General features: G+C 38.3%; 4 protein-coding genes across 4 annotated transcripts; all 4 read right to left on the minus strand.

Annotated features, from left to right (window-relative positions):
- Positions 1–197: 197 nt before the first annotated feature.
- Positions 198–1,728, minus strand: LOC112093419. Its single transcript, XM_024171787.1, has 3 exons — positions 1,479–1,728; positions 1,270–1,389; positions 198–1,051 (listed from the first exon to the last, which is right to left on the minus strand). Exons 1-3 carry the CDS (start codon positions 1,726–1,728, stop codon positions 198–200), a joined length of 1,224 nt encoding a protein of 407 aa, XP_024027555.1.
- An 816-nt stretch (positions 1,729–2,544) lies between these two features.
- LOC112093420 lies at positions 2,545–3,414 on the minus strand. The gene has a single exon (XM_024171789.1). The coding sequence runs from the start codon at positions 3,412–3,414 to the stop codon at positions 2,545–2,547; it is 870 nt and encodes a 289-aa protein (XP_024027557.1).
- Positions 3,415–6,717: 3,303 nt separating this feature from the next.
- Positions 6,718–8,648, minus strand: LOC21397361 (anthocyanidin 5,3-O-glucosyltransferase). The gene has a single exon (XM_010107422.2). It carries the CDS (start codon positions 8,279–8,281, stop codon positions 6,860–6,862), a length of 1,422 nt encoding a protein of 473 aa, XP_010105724.1. The 5' UTR covers positions 8,282–8,648; the 3' UTR covers positions 6,718–6,859.
- A 5,557-nt stretch (positions 8,649–14,205) lies between these two features.
- LOC112093413 (UDP-glycosyltransferase 88A1-like) lies at positions 14,206–15,724 on the minus strand. Its single transcript, XM_024171771.1, has one exon. It carries the CDS (start codon positions 15,706–15,708, stop codon positions 14,257–14,259), a length of 1,452 nt encoding a protein of 483 aa, XP_024027539.1. The 5' UTR covers positions 15,709–15,724; the 3' UTR covers positions 14,206–14,256.
- Positions 15,725–17,211: the final 1,487 nt, after the last annotated feature.

The raw sequence follows: 17,211 nt of genomic DNA on the forward strand, positions 1-17,211 counted from the left end.
ATGGCGAACTTATATCCCCCAGGGATTTTGTGTAGTGGACCAATAAGGTCAATCCCCCATTTAGCAAAAGGCCAGGGAGAGACTATCGACGTTAAGTCCTCTGAATGCAGTCGAGGAGTAGGGGCGTACCTTTGGCAGCTTTCACACCTCTTAGCATACTCGGCTATATCCTTTTTGAGATTAGGCCAATAGTACCCCTACCATAGTATTTTGTAGGCTAAGGACTGCCTCATTGCATGGTTTCCACATATCCTGCTGTGTACTTCCGAGAGCACATTCTTTACCTCTTCTTCGCCGAGGCACCTGAGCAGGGGCGTCGAGTACCCCCTTCGATAAAGGATATCGTCGTGCATTGTGTACCTCGACGCTTGATACCTCGTCCTCTTTGCTAGTTGTCTATCTTTCGGGAGTTCATCGTCGACCATATATCTGATGATTGGATCCATCCAGCTTGGCTGGAAATTTACTAGCATGACTTCAGGCTTTCCTTCGGTGGTAGAGGCCTTTAAAACTTCCACGGGCACTAGCTTTAATAGCTCGGTGTCTTTCGACGTCGCCAACCTAGTGAGGGCGTCGGCGTTGCTATTCTCTGTTCTTGGCACTTGCTGTATGTCATAGGCCATGAATTTCTCCAAGGCCTCTTTGACCTTCTTGAGATACGCGGCCATTTTCTCATCCTGGGTCTCGTATTGGTCCTTTACTTGATTCAAAACCAGCTGCGAATCACTGAAGATGTCTATGTTCCCCACCTTTAAGTGCTCTGCCAACAGGAGTCCGGCCAGCAGCGTCTCGTATTCGGCTTCATTATTAGACGCAGGGAATTCAAACCTGATGGTCGAGGTTATCTTGTGCCCCTCTGGCGTCTGTAGCACCAATCTTGCCCCACTGCCATTTTCATTAGAGCTCCCATCGACGTAGAGCTTCCAACGGAGTGGCACGTCATCTAGCTCCACTTCTTCTGGCAACCCTGTGAATTCTGCCACAAAGTCAGCCAGGGCTTGGCCCTTGATGGCGGTCCGTGGCTTGTAGTCGATATCGAATTGGCTGAGCTCTATGGACCATTAAAGGAGTCGACCAGAAGCGTTGGGCTTTTGTAATACTTGCCTGAGATGGTGGTTTGTCAAGACCTGAATGCTATGGGCCTGGAAGTAGTGGCGCAACTTCCTCGAGGTCACACCCAGCGCGAGGGCGAGCTTTTCCATATGGGGATATCTCGTCTCCGCGTCGAGGAGGCGCTTGCTAGTGTAATACACTGGACACTGAACTAACGGCGTGTTCTGAGACCGTCAGATACAGGCTCAACATTTCCCCGGCCGCCGGCTTGGATAGCAGAGGTGGCTTCCCAAGGTGCCTTTAATTGTTGGAATGCTTGTTCATCTCCTTCGTCCACTGAAACGGCTTGCTCCCTCTCAGGGTATCAAAAAAAGGTATGCACTTGTCCGTGGATTTTAAAATAAATCTGTTGAGGGCAGCCACACAGCCTATCAGCTTCTGGACCTCCATAGGCTTCCTCGGTGACCTCATATCGAGGAGTGCCGGGTTGGCCTCAATTCCTTGACTGCTCACCATGAACCCTAAACATTTTCCAGACCCGACACCGAACGCACACTTGTGGGGGTTTAGCTTCATTCTGTACATCCTAAGGACATCGAACATTCTCTTAAGGTCCTCCACATGATTCTCAATTTTCCTGTTCTTTACCAGCATATTGTCTACATACACCTCCATTTACTTTTCCAGTTGTTCCGTGAACATCCTATTGACGAGGCGCTGGTAGGTTGCTCCCGCATTTTTGAGGCCAAAGGGCATGACTTTGTAGCAGTAGAGGCCCTTATCAGTGACAAACGCTGTATGTTCTTCATTACGGTCAAACATTGGTATCTGGTTGTACCCAGAGTATGCATCCATGAAGCTCAGGAGTTCGTGCCCCGCTGTGGCGTCAACTAGCTGATCTATCCTTGGTAGCGGGAAGCTGTCCTTGGGACAAGGTTTGTTCAGGTCGCTGAAGTCGACACATGTTCGCTAATTCCCGTTGGGCTTCCGTACCAACATAGGGTTCGATACCCATTCGGGATACAGGACTTCTTGGATGAAGCCATTCCTGATTAGTTTGTCGACCTCCTCCCGTAGGGCCTCATACCGCTCCACGTTCATAGGTCGACGCTTTTGCCTCTTGGGCGGACACTTCTCGTCGATGTTTAGCCTGTGGCATATGATATCAGGGCTTATCCTTTCCATGTCTTCGTGAGTCCGGGCAAACACGTCGAGGTTGCTTTTGAGGAACTCGATCAATCCTTCACGGGCATGCTCTCCCAGCTCTGAGCCCACCCTCAGCCTTCTTGTAGGCTCTTTCTCGTTGATGGGGACCTCGGTCAATTCCTCGACCAGTCCCGTTCCAGTTTTTCCGGCTGGGAGCCTCGGATCCAGATCGAACTCTTCTGCCCTGGTTTCCACCACCATTCTCATTTCTTTCCTCGCCTGCACTGGCTCAGCGTAGTGGCGGACTGTCTCCGAGTACGTGAGCCTCGACTCGTACTGATTTCCTCAAACTTTTCTGATCCCGTTGGGAGTTGGAAATTTTATCATCTGGTGATAGATGGACGTAACCGCCTTCAACGCCCTCAATGTCGGGTGCCCTATGACCGCGTTGTTTTGGTCACCTCCCTTCACCACCAAGAACTTTGACATTACGGTCGAGGTGTGTGGTCGGTCTCCAATGGTCATGGGCAGTTTTATTGCCCCCTCTCGGATAACACTGTCCCCAGTGAAGCCATATAGAGGTTGTGCGCTATTTTGCAACCTCGCTTGGGAAATCCCCATCTTATCGAGGCAGCCAGAGTATAGAATGTCCACCGAACTACCATTATTGACCAGGATGCGGCAAACCGTGTGGTTACTGATCATGGCCTCCACGACTAGAGTGTTACTTTGGGGGAAATGCACCCCGTTTGCATCGGCCTCTGAGAACGTGATCTCAGCCTCTTCGTATCGTGCGGCCTTGGCTTCTCTTTCGGAGACGTTCATGACCCTCGAGTTGAACTTGTCTTTTGCCTCCCTCATGTAATCCTTCTGCACACAGCGAGAGGTGCCGCCGAGGTATGGCCCTCCGAAGATCGTTCTTATAACACCGACGGGTTCGGGCGGATTGTCATGCTTTTGATCTTCCCGTCGGTCGTTATTCCGCCGATTGTTGTTGTTTCGACGGTCGGCTCGGTATTCACTGAGCCTCCCCTCTCGGATCAATCTCTCGACCTCGTCCTTCAGGTCATAGCATTCAGTTGTCGTGAGCCTACTCTCACCGTGAAACCTGTAATACTTGCTTTGGTTTTTTCGCGCTGGGTCAGACTTCAGCGGTGGTGGTCGACGCAGTACTTGAAGGTGACTGATCTCGTGATAGACGTCCTCGATCCCCATGGTTAAAAGGGTGTAGGCGTCGTATTTTTACGGCTTTGGTCGCTTGTTATCCCCCTGGCCCGCCGAGGCGTTGCCACTCCTATTGTTTAGAGCTGGATTGTACCTCTGCTCGGCTTGCACCTGATGGTTACCACAGCGCTTCTTGCCATTGTTTTGGTTGCTCGCCTGCCCTGCATCTTCTTTGGTAAGGGCTACCGCCTTGTTTTTCAAGGCCTTATTTGCTTCCTCGACATTGATGAATCCATGTGCCCTCGTCAGGAATTCCTGGTAGGTTTGGGGTGGCCTCCGGTCGAGGTCTGTACTGTAGGGGATGTCCTTCTTCATGATCGACAGTGCCCTCATCAGGGCTACCTCGTCATAGATTCCCTCAGTGGCGGCGACCTGTTCTCCAAACCGGGCTATCCAATCTTTTAGGGACTCGTTAGGTCCCTGGTGCACCTTCGAAAGGTTTTGTTTGGGCGGGATGTATTTTTTGACACCTATGAATCGAGTCAGGAAGGCGTTCTTCAAATCATCCCAGCTAGTAATAGAGTTCAGTTTCAGGGACCTAAACCATCTCCTGGCGGAGTCAGAAAGATGATTCCTGAACGCCCGACACATGACCTCCTCGGGGTACCCATGTAGGACCGTATGCCCCGTGTAGACTTCTAAGTGGTCGTCTGGATCACTTCTCCCATCGTACAACGGGATAGGGGTGGCTTATAATTGTCAGACAAGGGTACCCGGATGTTGTTTTCTGTAAACAGGTTCGTGAGACGTGTACATCTTGGCATCGACGTTTACAACCTCGGCCAACTTTCTCATGACCTGCTCAAAGTTGTTCAGCCGACTCCCTATCTGCTTTTCTAATCTGGCCATCTTCTCGGCCAGAGCCTTGTTCTCAGCTGCGAGTTCTTCCTCATTGGCTTGTCGTGCGTCTCGGTCACGCCGAGCATTCAGCTTTCCCCTAAGGTCTCCCTCGCGCACAGACGAGGATTCCACTGGGACAACGTTCCTCTTGTTAGCGCCCTGTTACGGTCGAGGAGGTGCGTCCCTGTCATTCATAGCTTGTGCCGCAGCCCTTTCCTGGGCTCTCCTTCTGGCTGCCCATTGCCTACTTCCTACGGACCTGTTCGACCTGGCTGGGCGGGGGTCGTTGGCCCCACTATCACTGACCCCTTCGGCGTCACTATGTTGGTCACCAATCACTTGGTTTCCAACGGCGACGTTCACTGGGTTCATCGGCGCATCCTCTAACGGCGGTATTGAGTTTTGCCCTTGATCCCGCCCAGCGAGGGCCGTAGCTATTCTTTCCACGGCTACAGCAAGTGTTTCAACCTGCTTTTGGAGCTGGCGAATACGGTCTGGGGGATTTCCAGCGGCCGGTAATGGTGGATTCGTTGATGTCCCTGCGACGGTGGGAGGCTGGCCCTCCTTGCCTCTCTGATTAGCCGTCAGGCTGCGAGTGTTTTTTAGAGGCATGGTTGTTGTTTTTTACTAGTTTCGATTTCTGGGTTCAGCCGGCCCTCCTTCTAGCGCAAATTGTTGACAGTGATTTTCTAACAATGCGTGATTAACTCTCCAAAGACACTCACCATAAGCACTCACGGATTAGCTAAAGATTAAAGTCGTAAAATAACGTAAAGTAGACAAGAATTTATAGTGGTTCGGCAAGAATTCTTGGTCTAGTCCACTTGTGGATGCACTAATCTTTCTGAGATTATAGGTTTTTCTTTGAGTAATGAAACAATGCGTAACCCTTCAATGGGGTTTTTGGCTCTATTTATAGGCCTTTACATGTGAGAGATCCCCTTTGCATTCCCCGAGGGAGCCATCTTCTATTCCTGGATTTTGGGATTGCGTAGGTGCATTTTCATGATGACAATCTCAAGAAATCAGGCTAACATCTCTTACCGACTACCTGATTTCCTGACTTCGACAGTAACAGTTGGCACAGTGCATCCTTCCCTGAGTTGACAAGACTGTTGATGAATTTGACTGGATCTGCTGTCTCGACGTAATGACCACCACAAGCTGAGCGAGGTGCTCGACGTCTGTTATCCTGCATGAGCTCTCGACGTCCAAAGGGCACCTTAACTACAGTAATTCTCTCGACGTCAGCAACTGATTCTCAATGAGGAAGTCTCGACGCTTGCCGTTCGAGAGAATGGTCGCCTGCTCGACCATGACGTAACAATGACCATTACATTACTTGAGTATATTATTCAACTTTATAGATGGTAAGGATGTCCTGACTTGGAGCTTTCACTTTTAACTGCCCGAAATTTGAGTTGTAGCGCACACAAAAACTCTGCCGTTTGGTATAGATTATGCTGGTGTACTATATAAGAACTTTGTACTAATTGCTGATGAAGGTATAAGTGTCAGGATCTTAACCAGCCAATTGATGGATGAATTCGACCTTTTCTTATATTGTGGGGTCGGGGAGCATGAAGATACCATTGATCATATTATATATTTATATATAAAAAATATTCTAATATATTGTTAAACCACCCTATAGAAGTGTGTTTTTTTTTTTCTCTAAAGAGAATTACTGAACTCACTCCAGAATGAGACTTGGATTTTAATCTTTATTTTTTATTATTATTTTTTAATTAATTTAGTTATTTGACTAAAGCATATTAGTTAATAATAAACGATAAAAATTTTGACTCGCGTATATTTATCTTTTTTTTCTTTTTCCTTTTTTTAATGTCCTGGAAGTGGTGTTAAAACACCCTGAATTTACTCTCAACTATAAAAGGGTTGGGCTTGGGCTCTACCCAAGACAATTCACTTAGTAATGCGTGGACATCCTAAACTACCATTGACCATGTTGGAACTGGAATTGTAGTAATTTATTTTGAATTATAAAATTTAAATTGTAGTGATTTGAATTACAATATAAACCGATATTTGCATATATAAATAAATTATAAATTGTATTTAGAGTAAAATTTAAATTGTATTTAGTTAGAATGTTAAAAATTGTCATTAAAGTTATGCAACAAATAAAATAAAACCTCTATGTAAACAACAAGTTTAAATATGTAATATGAATAGAGATTTATTTCTCTCTTCATTATGAATATATAGGAAAAAATTATAGTTGAAACGAAAAAATTATATGACATTTTTAAATTTGAAGTTAAAAGGAAGAGAAAAACAAAAAAATAACTGTGTTTGAACTATTGTCAACAATGCAGATTATAATTTTAGGGGTACAAATCTAAAATCAACCATTTAAATTGCAGTTAATGGTTTGAATGCACTCTCTTTATTTCTAAAACAAACTATAATTTGAACTTTTTATCACAATTTGAATTAAATGTTTTGGTTGAAATAGTTGAATCAAACATGGGGAAATTTTGTCCCGAATGTAGAATTCAGAGCTACAATCTCAAAAACATATAAATACATGGTATATATATGTTTTTTAATAAACTTAAAATACAATGTCCTCTTAATTGATCAAAGCTGAGTTTTTCTTCCACTGCTCAGTCAACTTAGTCAACGCAAGGCGAGAGGACCCACCACTGCCCATCGCATTCACGGCAGCGTCTCTCATCATCAAAACCCTCTCCCTCACTTCCCTCCCTCTCTCCGACTCGGAGCCCATCAACTCTCTGACTCGCTCCTCCAACTCGGCCCCACTCACCAACCCGCCATCTCCCGAATCGTTCAGCGCCAAAGCAATCCTCATCTCCTCCACAAGGAACACCCTGTTCAGTCTCTGCTCCGCGTAGAGCGGCCAAGCCACCATCGGAACCCCAGCACAGATCGATTCCAGCACCGAGCTCCACCCGCAGTGAGTTACAAACCCACCCACCGAGTCATGACTCAGTATCTTCACCTGCGGGGCCCATTTCCTCACCACCAGTCCCCTCTCCTTCGTCCTCTCCAGAAATCCCTTGGGTAGTACCTCATCCAAGCTCCTTTCTTGATCACCATCTCCGGGTGGGTCCCTCACCACCCACAAGAATCTCTGTCCACTCTTCTCCAAACCCACCGCCATTTCAAACAACTGCTTCGCCGAGAACAATCCCATGCTTCCGAAACACAAGAAAACAACGCTATTACTAGGTTGCTGGTCAAGCCAACTCAGACAGTACTCTTGTTTACCGCCATCTCCATTATCTGAACTCTTCAAAACGATTGGTCCGACGTAGAATATCGGCGGAGTTGGTTTCTCCGGCACGCAAAGCCCGTCGCGTAACGCTTTCAGAGAAGTCTCTTCCAAGGACTCAAAAGTGTTGACGATGATCCCGCTCGACTCCGCCATGTGGATCGCGGTTTCGAAGAAGTACTTGAAGATCCTAGCCGTCCGATCCTGAAGCGTCGACGGAATATCCGGCGTCGGAATGGGGGGCAAGCCCGGGGCAGACACGGGAGACTCCATGTCTTTGAAGCTCTTCCCGCTCTCGCGGTCTAGAGTGGGCAAGTAAAGGAAAAAGTTGAGACCGCTTCCACTTGTGGTGAAGAAATAGTACGTGGGAATGCTGAGACTTTTAGAGACTTCTAACGCTCCGTAGCAAAAGAAGTCGATGATAAAGGCTTTGAGTTTGGTTTTCTCGGAGAGTGCTTGTAGGGTTTTGCGGATATTAGAGCTGTGGAGACGAGGGAGCTCAAAAAGCAGCTCGAGAGGGGAAAGGTTTGGAGGGATGTCATGGTCGGGGATGGGAGGGAATGCGTGTAACGTGATGCTTTTGGTGGCGGCGGCGGCGGCGGCGAGGTATTGGTTGGAGGAGTTTGGTGGCGGTTTGAGGAGGAAGATTGTGATGGAGAAGGTGGGGTGGTGAGTGAGGATGAGGTTGGCGAGCTCTATCATCGGGACCAAGTGGCTGTGCACGCCTGGAGGTGGGAACAAAACTATAGCCTCCTCCATAATATCATAATACGATTACGTAAATTATGACTATTGAGGATCGGAACTTGCTACTGGCGACTAGGCTTTGATTTATTGAAGCAATAGTTGTGATAGAGATATCAGAAGAGCTTGAACGTATGGTGGTCCTTTTAGCCACGTCAAACAAAATGGGAAGACGATAGTTATTATGAAATTGGTGAGGTAATCAATAACAAGAGAAAGCAGGCCGCATAAAGGCAGAAGCAGCCACAACTTTGATCAACTATTGTACTGTTCACTGTTCGATTCGATGATAAGTAAACGACAAATCGTACCATGCAAATTAAATGTGCAGCCAGCTATCACTATGCATTTAATAGGTTTTTTATTTTTTAGCTAAATTCCAGCCAGCTTTAAGAAATTAGGCAAGTTGTTGCGTTTTTTTTTTTTCTCTCTGTTTTTTAATAATTTTGGTTCTCAGATTCACGAGGGATTATTAAAACTTAATACATGTCACGTTATCTACCATGTTCACGTAATAAATTGAAGAGAAATATTACAGTCACTCTTTTATTCACTTTTTTTATCACTCTCATTTTTTAATTTATCACGTGTCTCTTTTACTCTCACTTTTTAATTTATCATGTGTCATTTTAATTCCCCATAAAAGTAAAGCATTATTATAGACCATCTTTTTTTTTTCCAAAAAATAAATATTAAATAAAAAGTTTTAGGTTACACTTTTTTCTTTCCAAAAAATAAATATTACATAAAAAGTTTTAGGTTACATATTATTACTAAATAATTTTATAAGACATTCTCCAATACGCCAACATATTAATAAATTAAGTTTTTTAACTGTTAAATCTATATAAAATCATATAAAAATTTAAAAATATGTAGATTAAATGATTAAAAAAACTTAACCTACCAGTACACTGATGTACCAGATAATCTCCTTAATTCTATTCAGAGCCAAATATTACAAGTCCTCCAACAAAGTCATATCTAGCAACACTTTATATGCAGATCCTTGAAAGCATTCCTGTTGCCAACATTAACGAGGTTCTTATTTTATTTTTTTTTCTCTTTTTTTTTGCTTTTTTTTTTTTGAAAATCTTCATTTTATTTTAGAAAAAGAGGTTAGAAAATAATTTATTTATATAAATAATATACATTTAGCTAGAAATCGGAATAACTGATTAAATGAGAAAATATATATGTCCAATATCTGTTCTATTGGAACAAAGGAATAAAGAGGGCAAAAAAGACAAAAAGAAAAAAAGGCTAAAGAAAATACATATAAAGATGTTAAGAAACAAACAAAGAATAGAAAAAAAAAAAAAAAAAAAAACAATTTTTCTATAATCCATTAAAAAAAATGCAATATTAAAGAGTGGGAGAGTCGTAAATGTAAAAATAACGGTCTCTAACAATGCTTTATTTTTATGGGAAAGTGAGATGACACGTGATAAATTAAAAAGTAAGAGAGTGATAAAAAGAATGATTAAAAGAGTAATTTTAACATTTTTCGTCTGAAACTGTAAGAGAAAAAAAATTCAAATTAAATACAAAATGTTCTACTGCTTTAAATTACGCTTGAAAAGAAAAATATTTTAAATTTGAAGTCAATTTTCGGGATAGAGACCAGAAATACTAAAGAAAGTAAATTTAGACACTAATATATATGTATGCTTAAAACAGGTTTAGGACTGTTTTGTTATTATATTGTTATTACCAAAATCCAATCAATGCACAGTATTCATGGGAGGCCAGCACCTACAAATTGGTTGCTTGTATACATACGTAAAAGCTAAGCTATAAAGGAAATTTTTAATCTTAATTAGTTTCTATATTTATAGTTACCTAAGAAAAATGGAATTGCAGGTAACATATAAAGGAAATTTTGTCAAGTTTGGCGTTCAGTTATTGTGAGTAGCAAAAAAAAAAAAAAAAAATAGTAGTCGGCACTCTCAACTTATGTGTTGGTGCTGCCGGCCTCCTCGATTACCACTCTGCATCCATTTACTGAATTTTAATACTGTTTGTTCTTCGAAAATTCGGATTTGAAACGATTTATATCGTTTTTTTAATATTTCTTTTAAGTAAATTTGTTATTTATTTTTAGTGATTTTCATCCTTAATTTTCAGATCGACAACGAATATTTAGAATTTAATTTAAATTATCATATATCTATCGTGCTATATAATTTCTTTTAATAAAATAAAGTCACATCAAAATTCAAAATGTTCTTAACTAGTCTTATTATTTCAGAAATTTCTTTAAAATTATAATATTTTTTATATGTAACTGGATTTGTAACGAACACGTGACTATCTTACAAGTTGGTTTTAAAATTTTATTAATGTCAATTTTAAGAATAGGGACTATATAAAAATATAAATAAATAAATTATTTAGCGATTAATAGATCTATCTATGAAAAGTTCTAGAACTACTTGATCACGGCATCAATGATTCAGACTTTATTAGCTCCAAGAATTTCTAGAAATGCATAGGACTGTTGATGGAGGCGGGCAAATACAAATTGGTTACCTAAATTATAAAATATACTTATACATACATAGTAAGAGTAGGCACCGTTGTTTGACTTGACACCTAGGCATATTTAAATGGAATTTTATTTTGGTAAAATTACCTCTATTTTGAAAACACCTAGCCAGTTTTTGTTTGAACTATACAAGTACTTTTGCATTTTTTATACTCAAACTTCTTTTAAAAAAAAAGTTTTAAAACATAAAAGGTTATGTTTGTTTTACAACTCAAGTTTTCAACTTAAGTTATACATGTGAAAAAAAAATATTATAATAAAAAAACTATTCATACAATTCGTCTTATTCGATTAAAAAAACTATTCATACAATTCGTCATATAATAATAGATCTATATTATTAGAAAACAACACGTTTATATTAAAAAAACTACAAAATCATTCCGCTATTTTAAAAAAAATATACAAATACAATTCATACAATTCGTCTTATTCGATTATAGAGGTTAGTCTTTAACTTTTTTCCTTAGAAAAAGAAAAAAAAAAGAAAAAGAAAAAAAGAGAAAATAAAGAAGAAAAAGAAAACGAAAAGAAAGAAAAAGAAAAAGAAAAGAAAGAAAAAGAAAAAGAAAAGAAAAGAAAATATAAATATAAATGTGTACGTCATTTTAAATAATTAAGTGTCATATCTTTCATTTTTTTTATTAATTAAATAATAATTATTTATTTTTAAATTGAGTGGCGTAAATAAAAATAATAATTGACACAAATAGTTCATAAATTATTTAGTGGGTGAATGGGGAATTTTTGAGAGTTTGAATTCTGATACGATAAAAGAAAAAAAAAAAAATTTGTTGCGTCGCTAGCAGTTTGATCTTCTTATTTTTAAGACCCCATTTACTCACAATGTCATTTTGGTCATGTCAGATGAAGGATTACAATCGTTTTCCATTAGAAATTTGGCGTTTAGGAACAGAAAGGTATTAATTCCTTAGGTCAAGTAATTTAAGAAAAAGTTGGTGTAATAAAATAAATGATAACTCTTATTGCATAATTATACTTCTGTGTGACTAAATAACAAAGAGTTAATGGCGTAATTGTGTATTAAAAATAATTCGACACTCATACATGTTTTTTTTTAAATCTTAGAAGTTTTTTTGTTAGTTTTTGTATTTGACATGACATTTTCCATTAAAAATTTAGTTGATAGAAAAAATTTATAAGAGTTGTTGAAGTTTAAAGAAAAAATCTAAATTAAATTTTGAGGGATATTTTATTATAAGATCTATAGTTTGAGACGAAAATATTAATTTATATTTAAAAAAATGTGGACCAAATTATCATCTATTAAATAATATTGTAGGAACTCTTTGTCGTTTTATCTTTTGAATTAATGCTCACTTTGCCGAGGTGGGCCTTCTTACAGAAAGGGACGCTTATAATTAATCTATAATTAATTCAGAGACGCCATTCTCCTCTATAAAGAGTTTTTTTTTTTTTTTTTTTTTTTTTTTTTTTTTTTTTTTGTTAGTTTTTATATTGCACGTGACATTTTTTTATTAAAAATTTTGTTAATGAGAAAAATTTATAAGAGTTGTTGAAGTTTGAGAAAAAACTTTAAAATTAAGGGGTTGTTGTTTTGAAGTGTAATTTGAGTGTAATTTTTGAGTTAAAATTGAGTTATAATTTGAGTTGAAGTTATAATTTGAATAAAATTGAGTAAAATTGAATAAAATTAAAACTTAAAAGAACGTGAACTTAAATAAAATTGTAACTCAAATTTAAATTTTTTCTGAATTTTATTACAAAAGAATAATCCTTAAAATTTGAGAGATATTTTATTATAAAATCTTTAATTTTAGACGAAAATATGTAATTTGTATTTAAAAAAATATGGATCAAATTATCATCTATTAACTATTTGTCGTTTTATCTTTTGAATTAATGCTCACTTTGCCGAGGTGGGACTTCTTACAGAAAGGGACGGCTATAATAGGGCTATAAGTAATTTGGAGACGCCATTCTCCTCCACAAAAGTTTTTTGTCTTTTTCCTGACGTGAAAAGGACACAAGCCCTTCATATCAAACAGTTTTAAAAAGAACTTATATGTCAGAAAAAAAAGTTTTAAAAAGAACTAAAAAGAAGCATGGATGTATTACCATAATGAGAATTATCTCATCTTTACCCCTTTTTGCCGCAATTCTAAAGTTCTAGTCATTTTATTGAGTTGAATTTAAAATTTAAATTTTATTATAATAAAAAATTTAAAAAATAAATATATTTAACATTTTTTATTATAATAAAATATTAACATAAAATTATATTTTAATTTAAATTAAAAATTTAAATTAATAAATTAAACGAACCTTAAAATCACATCTATAGTTGGCATATGTGTAATTACACGTGTAATTACAGATATATTAATTAGATGTATATGTGTTTATGGTATTACTACTATGATTGATGCTAAACTGCAAGTTAATTAATACCAGTTGGTACCAGTTGGTACTATATAGGATTGCCAACAAGGCACGTCTGCTCTCCAAAAGGAACTATTAACAGACAAGTTCAAGTTGCGTGAATTACTGGAATTTGTGTCTATGAATGTCCCGTTTACTTTTACTAATTTAAATTTAAAATTTTAATTTTATTATAATAAAAATTTTTAAAAAATAATCACATTTAATTTTTTAATTATAATAAAAAAATTCTCACATAAAATTACATCTCAATTTAAATTAAAAATTTAAATCAACGAATTAAACATACTCTAAAATTTAGATCTTTGTAGTTTTATTTCTTGTTAATTTAATAAAGTGACCCATATCATATTAAAAAGAAAAGAAAAGAAAAAAGAAAAAATAGCAAAGACTAGACAACCAAGTAAAATATGTGACTGATCTTTTATTCGCGATCAATTAATCCCAGGAGTACTGTAATTTGCATCAACGAGAGTCTTCCATTCAATCTTTACTTGTTTAATTTGTGATCTCTTTCGGGCTCATTAGAATGAACCATTTCTTCCCCACATCCGGCATCTCTTTATGTGAAATTTAATGTGAAATTTAATTATATCTACCGATTAATTAAGAGGACGTTTAATTTATGTATTTAAAATTATTTTTATTTTACGTGTATTTTTTATAAAAAAAATATTGTCAAAAATTATAAATTATAATTTAAAATTAAAGATGAATATGAAAAATAAGTCCTGAATACCAAAAAAAAACGCAAAACATAAAGATAATTGACGCGTAATTTTCTAGCACACGCCACAAACAAATTCTCATTTTTACTTTCTTTTTTTTAAAAAAAAGAAGCATTCAGACAACTTTTTCAAAAAAGAAGCATTCATAGTTGTAAATTTAAAAACTTTAAAAGCAGTAATAAAAAAAGGAGGGAAAAACAAATGCTTTCACGTCTCTAGAATGCGGACCATTTTATGTGTACTAGCAGTAGCTCGGGGATTAAATTGTTGTGTTCGTTTGATCCAACAACTCAGCCACGCTTCCACGACTCAGTGAGTTTGGCTAACGCAGCTCGGGACGATCCACCGTCGCTCAGAGCAGCTCTGGCTTCGTCCTTCATCACTAACGCACGCTTCCGTAACGAGCCGCCGTTTTCTGAGCTTGTCATCAACTCAGTGACCCGCTTCTCAACTTCGCTGGCGCTCACAAACCCGCCGTCGGACTCTTTCATGGGCAGAGCAATCTTGATTTCCTCAACAAGCACGACTCTGTTCAACCTCTGCTCCGCATAGAGCGGCCACGCCACCATCGGCACACCGGCACATATCGCTTCCAACACCGAATTCCAACCGCAATGGGTCACAAACCCGCCCACCGAGTCATGACGTAGAACCTCCACTTGTGGGGCCCAGTTCTTCACCACCAGTCCTCTGTCTTTCGTCCGATCCAAGAATCCCTGTGGGAGCAACGAATCCAAGTTCCATTCCGGTGAAGCCGACGATGGATTTCGCACCACCCAAAAGAACCTCTGGCCGCTCCTCTCCAAGCCCACCGCTATTTCATGCAGTTGCTCTTCCGAGAAAACGCCTAAGCTTCCAAAACAGAGAAAAACCACGCTTTGTCTTGGTTGCGAGTCCAACCATTCTAAGCACTCAAGTTGTGATCCTTTTTTCCCCTTGGCTGTAATTAACGGTCCAATGCAGTACACCGGAGGCGTGGGAGCATGCGGCACGCATAATCCATCCGATATGGCTTTGATGGCTCGAGGCTCCAAAGACTCAAAAGTGTTTATGACGAGTCCATCTGATTTCGGATAGTAGGTTGTCGACTCGAGAAAGAATTCATAGGCCATATCGCTACGGTCCAGAATTGGTTTTGCCATATCCAACGCGGGAATCGGCGGCAATCCAGGGATGTCTAGAAGAGTGTTTTTAAGGTCTTTGAAGCTCTGTGGGATGGTTTCGTGAAGGGTCGGCAAGTAAAGGAAAGAAGCCAAGAAAGACGCGGGGGAAGTGACGAAGACGTAAGTGGGGATCTTGTTCAGCTGATGATCGGAAGAGAAGACTTCGATGATGCTAGCGCAGAAGAAGTCCATGATGAAAGCGTGAACGGTGTGGCTTTGAGAGATGGAACGTAGGGCTTCAGCCACGATGGGCTTGTTGCGAAGGAGGACTTCGAACATTAGTGTTTCGGGGTGGGCCGTGGTGTTCAAAAGCTCGGGAGGGAGGGAAATGCGCGGGAGGTGGTGGAAGGTGATGGAAGGAGTCGTGGCGGAGACGGCGGCGATGTAGGGAGCGGTGTCACCGGCGTCGTAAGGCGCGGTGGTGACGAGGATGTGGATGGAGAGTGAAGGCTTGGAAGTTAAAATGAGCTTTCCTAGCTCAACGAGAGATACAAGATGGCCTATTGCTGGTGATGGGTATAGAACTATTACCTCCATCTTTGAGTTTGTGTGGAAGAATTCAAGTGTACATTTCACCATGGTTTCCTTATCTCCATCTCTCTTTATAGCAAAATGACATACACCCTGGAAAGTGAAATTACAAAAATACCCATTAAATGTTAGCTTAAAGGTTGTTCTTTTATAACGAAATTCAGAAAAAATTTAAATTTGAGTTACAACTTTATTTAAATTCATATTTTTTTTATAAAATTTGAGTTTAAACTCGAGTTTGTAGTTAAATTTGAGTTTAAATTTCTTCTTTAACTCAAGTTTATAAACTCGAACTCAAGTTAATAAACAATATTTTTTCTATTCTTAAAAATACAATAATTTTTTCGTTTTAATTATGATTGAGATGATTTTTTTTCTATGCATTCACAACGAAAAGACGAATAAAATCTCACCCATGTATCTTATTAAAATTTTTTATTACTATCGAGTTTTTATTAAAATACTATTTAAATACAAATTTAAGTTTTAATCCACTTAAACACAAACTCAAAAAGATTATTGATTCAAATCATAATTCAAATGTGCATATCTAAATACAAATTAAAGTTACAATTTTAACTTAAATTAACTCAAATTCAACTGATTATCCTAACTTAAAAATGTACAAGAAGAATCCCTTAATAAAGCATACGTCATTCTTGCGTATAGCATTACATATCAACCTTCCAAATACAAAAACAACGTTGCAAATGTGTTGACGATGTTTCCGGTTAATTCCACCGGTTCAGTTGGTTAGTTTAGAACGCATGTCTTCTTCATTTCACCGATTTAAATTTTTAGTTTTAAGTTTTTATAATAAAAAATTTTAAAAAAATGTCACATTAAATTTTTTTATTACAGTAAAAAATTCTTAAAAAATATCATATCTCAATTTAAATTAAAAATTTAAATTTACAAAGTGAATGAGTAAGCAGTGATCCGATCCTAATGTTGGGATATTTGGTCGGTTTTTGGTGGTTCAGAATTGATGATCACAAGTCATGGAAAAGGTGTGGTAGTGGTGAGTAAGTTGGATATTTGGCAAGCACTATATACAGTGGGGACCGCCGGTTGGCCCGCACGTACGGCTGAAGATGGAAACGGAACGAAAGTCCTTTCGTCGGTGACAGTAATCGTGACTCACGAGTATGAAAGTTTGCCACACCAATCGACATAAATGTGAAATCATTGGTCCGACTTGAATTATTGAAGCGCTTTCGTTTTCGCCGTATTCTTTTAAGACATTACTGTCAGAATAGTTCTTCTTTTTGTGTCCACGTTTTTTATAAAAGAAAAAAGGAAAGCGACTCTATTAGTACAATTAAAAATTAAAAATAAAAATAAAATAGTTTTTTAATTTAAAATAAAATAAAAAAAAATAAAAAACGATTTTTATTTTTTTATTTTTATTTTCTCATTTTTTTAAATAAAGAAAAATATTAATAAATTTTTTTATATTAAAAATAATATCTTCTTATAATTATTAAATACATTTTAAAAAATAATATTTATTTAAAACATATTTTTATTTTTATATATATAAAAAAAATT

The sequence above is a fragment of the Morus notabilis genome, unplaced genomic scaffold (genome assembly GCF_000414095.1).
Source record: "Morus notabilis unplaced genomic scaffold, ASM41409v2 Scaffold1094, whole genome shotgun sequence".
Taxonomy (NCBI): domain Eukaryota; kingdom Viridiplantae; phylum Streptophyta; class Magnoliopsida; order Rosales; family Moraceae; genus Morus; species Morus notabilis.